Source organism: Emiliania huxleyi, assembly GCF_000372725.1.
Source record: "Emiliania huxleyi CCMP1516 unplaced genomic scaffold EMIHUscaffold_947, whole genome shotgun sequence".
Lineage (NCBI taxonomy): Eukaryota > Haptophyta > Isochrysidales > Noelaerhabdaceae > Emiliania > Emiliania huxleyi.
The window spans coordinates 33,439-40,657 of NW_005194969.1; the positions used below are offsets into that span (position 1 = coordinate 33,439).

At 62.4% G+C, this 7,219-nt stretch overlaps 1 protein-coding gene across 1 annotated transcript; it reads left to right on the forward strand.

Annotated features, from left to right (window-relative positions):
* Window positions 1-6,245: 6,245 nt before the first annotated feature.
* On the forward strand, window positions 6,246-6,789 carry EMIHUDRAFT_250566 (hypothetical protein; the record flags this gene model as incomplete). The annotated part of the gene is made up of 1 exon (XM_005756820.1): window positions 6,246-6,789. A coding segment is annotated over one exon (544 nt), but the record flags the coding sequence as incomplete, so codon positions are not given.
* Window positions 6,790-7,219: the final 430 nt, after the last annotated feature.

The window sequence follows — 7,219 nt, forward strand, 5'->3', positions numbered from 1 at the left end:
ACGAGCGAGAGGTGGAGCAGCGGCCGCAGCCGTCGGCGGCTGGCGGCGTCAGAGGCGGTGAGGATGGCCTCCGATCCGCGAGCGAGTGCACCGAGCACCGCCTGCAGCGCGGCGATGACCCAGGGTGCGTCGATCACTCGTCGCCGGACGTCGAGCAGGACGGCGACCCTGTACTCTGAATAGACCCAGCCAACGGCGCCGCTCGTGCCGAGTGGCGCCGAGTCGTTGTCCGAGGACGGATCGAGGCCACGAAACGCCCGAGTGCGGGCCTCACTCATCGTCTGAGCAACGGTGGGGCCTTCGTCGGCTCTCCAAAAAACAATTTTCAAAAGAATTCAATGCAGCGAACTCTCTCGCACACGCGAGAACAAGGGACCGGCAGGCGGCGGCGTCGCAGGACGAGACAGAAGAGAACGACGCGACAGAGGAGGAAATGACAAGGGAGAGAACGACGAGAGTGGGACGACCGCGAGGTGGCATGAAGGCTGCAGCGAGAAGCGGCGAGAGACTGCGAAGAGAGATAGGAAGAGGCAGACCCCCTAGGGTGGGCGACGGCTAGCGCATCACACACCTCTCCTTAAAAAATCCCTGTGTGGTGGCGGCGTGCCGTCCTCCCATCCCTCCCTTGGGTTGTCTGTTTTCTTTCTTTCTTTCAGAACACAGGTTCGACACAGGTACCAAAAGAGGCACAGCCTGCGACGGACCTTTAGAAGGCGCCGTCGGTGGTGTGAGGTTATCGAGGTGGATATCCTTTGGCCGCTTTGGGTAGCGCGGTAAGCAAAGAAGAATTTAAAGAACAACTCTCTCTCACAGCAGACAGGCTCGACACAGGTGCAAACTGGCGCGTGCTAGCACTATCACAGGCACACCAAAAGAAGAATTTTCGGACCTCCAAGTGCTCCAAGGATCTCCCTTGCACGGGAACCTCCGCCCCTGAAAGCTAAAAAAACGCAAGCGCCCACGCCACGACCTACCGCCATGCAAAGCCGACCGCGAATCTCCTGGTCAGGGCCGCCCACACAGGTCGAACCGCGGCCCATGAACTGCATCTGCGTCAGCATGGACGGCTTCGCCTCCTCGCCGCGTGCTAGGGTCTCGGCCCGACCCAAGCTGCGTCCGCGGGGATCAAGCCGCCATCTCGCTCATCCTACCCTACGCTCTCGGCACGCAGCACAAGCCGGCGTGTCGTCCCGCCCCTCCCGTCCGGCACAGCCGCCACCCGCGCCACTGCTGCCACGGTGAGGGCGAGCCTGCGCCGCTCCGCCTCGGAGGCTGGCGCGAGGCGCTCGACGATCAGGTCGATGCGCCCGCCGCCGTCCGCCGCGAGCGCATCTCTCACCCGCTGCTTTTCCGCGAGTGTTGGTTGCGCCTCGCTTGCAACGTGGCCTGGGCTGTTGATGCTCGAGTCGGTAGCCGGCGCGTCAAGATGAGCGGTGGCCGGAGCGGTGGAGGCGGCATGCTGGTCGGCTGGACCTCTGGCAGAAGGCTCAGGAGGGCCTCTCGCGGCAGGGGTGGCGGTAGCAGGGCTGGCGGAGTCGGCAGATTCTGGATCAATAGCACTCGCCGTGGGGACGGCGGTTACAGGCTGGTCAGCGAGATCGGAAGCGGCGGTTGTGTCGGTGGTGTCTGCTGTGAGGTCGAGCGGAGCGGCGCTGTTGGAAGAGGCGGCATGAACTGAAGTGTGAGGAGGAAGGCGCTTTTGGGAACGGGAGGCAGCCCTTTGCACTTGGTTGGTTTGCGCCGTCTCGCCACGTGCCACCTCCGCCTTGCTGGGCGGTGCACGGCTGGTGCGCTCCTCTGGCACGCGGCCACTGCCACCGGGTGCACCAAATTTCTCCTTCAGAACGAGGACGCCAACTAGCTTCCGCTCGGAGATGTGAGCGAGCCGCCTCCCGACGGGCCGGTACTCTAGATCACACGCCGCGGCAATGGCGGTGTCAAGCTGCTGATGCTCTGCCTTGCTTCGCGGACGAAACAAGGCACGGAGCTGTGTCACCTCCACCCAGCCCCGGGGCGCAGTGGCAAGGAGCGTGACGACCGCACTGGCCGATATGGATTGAGGGAAATCCTTCGGCCACTCCGCTTGGTAGCTCGCTGGGCGCCCTCGCGTGGCGATCTTGGTCTGCTGTGACCTGTCGCGAAACGCGCCACGCCGAACGCGCCGGCCGGGACTGTTACAGCACAGCCTTGTTATGAGAAGAAAAACGCGCGCGCTATGCGCTGGTCTGTGAGAGGTTGAGGTGCGAGCCCTGGAGGCCCTGGGGATGGGGGGAGACAGCGCATGCACATGCACATGCATGTATCTGTCTGTGATCTGTGAGGGTCCGCCCGCAGGCGGGCATTTTCAGTGTATGTAGCTCTTAGTCTTACGTACATTCCCGTAGGAGGACTCTGCTGACAGGGATTGCGAAGAGGAGCGACCCGAAGGGTTACTTTATCGATTTGTATATCTACTGCAGGCTCTCTCTCTCTCTCTCTTCTCTCTCTCTCTCTCTCTCTCTCTCTCTCTCTCTCTCTCTCTCTCTCTCTCTCTCTCTCTCTCTCTCTCTCTCTCTCTCTCTCTCTCGGTCGCGCTCACTCCCGCGGGCGCGGCGGTCGCCACCGATCCGGACGCGGCCATGGCGGCCCTCGCGGCCGGCGCGCACGCCGCTGAGCCTGCTGGAGGTGCCACTCGAGCGGCGAGGCGAGTCATGAGCGAGGGAGGTGCCTCACCAGCGGACTTGCCGAGCGGAGCTGGTCGTCGCCCCGCGGCATGCTGGCGCATCGGTACCTACTCGCTAGGGCTGCACAGTTTTGAGCGACACATCGAGCAGGGAGGAGAAGCGCGGGCTCCGCCTAGCGCAGTCACTCTGTCATTCGAACACCAGCACCACCGCGGGCGGTGCTTCGGGCGGCGCGACGCCACCTGCCGCCGGGGCCGGGCGGGAGGGTATGAGAGCTGGCCCACGACGCGTTTTCAGCCAGTAGATGCACGCGGGGGGCGCTCACGGGCGGCCGGCAGAGGCGAAAACGCTCTGGGGCGCAGATCGCACAGTGGGTTCTACAAGCGGGCCCGCTGGGGTCGCCTCGTGAATAAACGAGTATAAAGAGCGGTGGGAATGTATGCGCCCGGAGCAAGAGAAGATCTTGCGCAAATGTGTACAGACGAACCCGTCACCGTGGGATCCGTGGACATAGCACGCTTGTAATAAATAAACAAAGTGCAATGGAAAATCCAAAATCCAAATCGCAAACATAGAAACCCAAACACACACAGCCACGTGGCATAGGAGAGCAGGAGGTGAAAGGAGGTCAGCACAACTTCCAAGGACGCACGAGCGAGAAGCACAGCAGAGCAGACAGATGACGATCACCACCCAGCACACGACCGCCAACTCTCCGGCGCAGGCCGCGAAAAACCGAGTCCGGGGGCCGACGGTCGCGGCGCGCCGGCGCGGCGCAGTGGACGCAGCCCGGTTCGCAGCTTCGCGAGCTACGGGGGCGGCCACGGCACGGCCCGGTGGCCGCCCCCGCAATGAGGCCAAGCGGTGGGCATCCGGCAAAAGCCGCAAGACGGGATTCGCGAAGGCGCGGGCCACCTTCCGCGGCGGAGGCCGCGGTAGCGCGGCGGCTGCGGAGAGGCACGACAGCATGATGACAAAAGCACGCTGGCGGGGCACCGAGGCAATCGCAAGGGAGACCCCAGCGGGCTCTTTGTCGGTCGCATCGATGCCGCAACGCAAGGACTACGCAAATGACGCCGAGCACCACGGCAAGTTCCAGGTGTGGCTCCAGGCAGGCAGCTTCCAAGGCAAGGCGCGTGATGGAATAAAAACGGGCACGCCAAACGAGGGGTGGGAGAAGGACCCTCGAGCGCGAGGTCGTCGACGAGCTGCTCTCGATCTTGCCGCTGATGGACGACGAGCTGCTCTCGATTGGGCAGCGCTGCGTCGTGTCGGGCCTCGCCTCGCGCGCCGAGCTAAACGGCCGCGGCGGCAGCATCGTCGGCTATGACGCACAGTCCGGCCGGCATATCGTGAAGGTGGATGGGCAGGAGGGCAGCAGCAGCTTCTCGCTCAGAGCGGCGAACGTCGGTGCCGCCGCCGCCGAATCGTCGCTCGAGCCATCTCGGATGGCGCCGGTCACCGTGCGGAGAGCGTGGCGCTCGTACCTAACGGACACCTCTCTACTGTGAGATGGGTAAATGCTATCCGCGCTATTTTTAATATCAATTTAATATGTAATATCTAATTAAAAGGTGTTAAAGGGGAAAATAACAACCCTCAAGGTAATAAATACAACGGACATCCCAAGCTAGGGCTGGGTCGAGGACAGACACGTCCCCACCTTTGCAGGATTTTGCAAAAGCGAGGGGGGAGGGCGCATCGCCTCGTTTGAAAGAAAGAAAGAAAACACACAACCCAAGGGAGGGATGGGAGAACGGCACGCCGCCACCACACAGGGATAATAAAATAAATAAATGAAACGGACACACCAAACAAGGGGTGGGAGAATAAAATAAATAAAACGGGCACGCCAAACGAGGGGTGGGAGAAGGACAGACAGGGTCCCCACCTGCACGAGCAGGATCTTGTAAGGACGATCAGGGACACAGGGGAACGGGAGCGGGGAGCGCATCGCGACACGGAGGGGGGCTGGACAACGGACATCCCAAGCTAGTCGCACACCTGTCGTTGGTGGTCAGTGAAGATGGTCTCTGTGCAGCGCTCGGCGGAGCCGACGCGAGAGAAGTGCCGCCTGAACGCCATGCGTTCAGGCGCTGTTTGAATGTGTAGACACGTAGCACGCTTGTGCTGTGCTGTGGGTTGGGCCAATTTTTTCTTTTTCTTGCTCGCGGCTGTTTGACTAGAGCCAAAACACGTGATTCACCTCTAGAGCTCGCTCTCACCTCCTCGGAGCCTCAGCCAAAATCTGTCGCTCCAGTGCCGTCGTCCGGGCCCACGGCCGGCTCGCCATATCGATTTCCACTCGCCCGATGCGCTCGGTCTCTGCTGACGGCTGCCGCAAGAGCGGCTGGCTCACGACAGCGTCTTGCCGGTTGTCGGATGGGAGAGTACAGGACGTCTGGAGTGTAACTGTGTACGTGAGATCGGTCTTGGTAACAAGCACAGTCGGTCTATCGAAGCGATGCACTCGTTTCCGTTGCCCTTCGAGCTTGACACAGAGCTCAGCGCGCCCCGCAAAACAGGAAGAGCCGTCCGGCAAGAAGATCTCGATAGGGAGCGAGAACCGTTAGAGGTGCTCCGAGAGGTATCAAGACTCCGTCATGACGCGGTAAGATCACTCCAAAAATGACCGCGCAGATGTCGGATCTCGTTGAGATATCTTGCAAAATCTGCTCTTCCCGAGCCGGCAGCACGCAGAGAGTCGCAGAAAGGCTACGAGTGCTCGACGAGTTTTGAGACCTGCGCGGTCAAACCTGGGGGGAACTGACCGCATCAGGACGGACGTCGGAAACCTGCGTGAGCACCTTTGACGGTTCTCGCTCCCTATCGAGCTCTTCTTGCCGGACGGCTCTTCCTGTTTTGCCGGCACAGAGTTCCGTGCAAGCCGTCCAGCGTGACGTGACGAGTATATCGCTTCGACGGATCGACCGTGCTTGTTATCAAGACTGATATGACGTACACAGTGACACATCAGACGACACATATTCTCCCACCCGCCGGGCCGCAAAACGCTCTCGACAAGAGCCACACAAAGCTACCCGCACGGCAAGCCGCTCGTCGGACAGGCGTGCTCGATCGATGTCGGAGAGCCAAGGACAAGCCCGGAGGGCAGCCACGCAGAGTGGCGCCACTTCTCGAGCGTCGGCTTGCGCCGGAGCGCCGCAGCCAACCGTGCAGCGAGCGAGTCGGACAGACCCCGCTAATCCGCCTCCACGGTTGACTGGCCCCCCCCGGCCGGGGGGGGGGGGGGGGGGAAGCCGGACACTTGCAGAGCGTCTGAATTCGGACGCCTGTGCCACCCTCCACACACTACATACCACACACAGTGTACTAGCACGGCGCATCCTGCGCCGTGCCCCCGATGTCAATACTCGAGCTTCCTTGTGCTCTCAATCTTGTCACGGTCCTACGTCCCTTGCGAGCGTTTGCGTGAAGCAGTGATTTGATCCTTTACAGTCCTACATAGAGCCAGCCACCCTCCGGCTCTGAGCCTCCGCGCTCAAACGTGGTACCTCCGGTGAGGTGCACTCCACCCCCGAGGTCATGGCGGACATCTCCGCCACGCCCAGCAGCGAAAAAATGACCAATCTCATCACCGACTCTTCTGGCGATCCCGTCACTCTCGACGACAACCTCGGCCTGCGCCCTCGCGCCCGCGCCGTCTCCGGCCTGCGCCCCTGCGCCCGCGCCATCTTCGGCTCAGCGCCGCCCATCATCCAGCTCGCCCTCTCCATCGCCACCTCCATCTTTGTCGTCACCGTCAACTTTGTCCACTACTTTCTCACTGCCGCCCGCCGGCTCGTTGTGCGCGCTCGCGAGCGGTTCACCGCCGCTTGCGCTCTCTCTGCGGCCTGCGTGGCCCGCGCCAAGACTCGCGTCGCCTTCGGCTCCGGAGTCTACTGGTACTGCGTTTTCACCATCCTGCTCACCGTCACCCTCGCCGTCGCTGTTTCTGGACCAACACCAGTGCCAGTCCCCGCAGAGCCGCTTCCAGACATGATCTCCATCAACGGCGGCTGCCATTTTGCGCTCACCAGCTCCTCTGCATCAGCACAGCCTCCAGGAAGGCCGCCAGGCGCTCCCGGAAGGCAGCCCGATGGATGGTTTACAACCGTCCTCACAGGTCCGTCCATCAACAACATCATCGCCGAGACCCGGCGCAGCTCAACTTCAACTTCAAATCACCCACCCTACCCCAGTCCCAAGCGAGGGTGCCGACGATGCGGACCATCTCGTGTTGGGGGGGTTGCTTCGGTCGAGTCTACCGGTCGCCGCCCAGCTCCGTTGCCGTCAGCTGCCCCTTGCCTCCTTCACTACTGCCATCGGCTGCGGGCCGGCGCCGACGCCTCCTGTCGGACCTCTCCTCCGGGGCGGCGACCGTGGGGGGGCCCGGGGGAAGGGGGCGCAGCCCCCGACCTGGCTGCCGAGGCGCCAGCCGAGGCTGCCATACAAGAGGACGAGGCGACAGCCGAGGCCACTACCCAGGGAGCCGAGGGCGACAGCCGAGGCCGCCGCCCACAAGGCCAACCAACCAGCTGAGGTCTCTGCCCAAA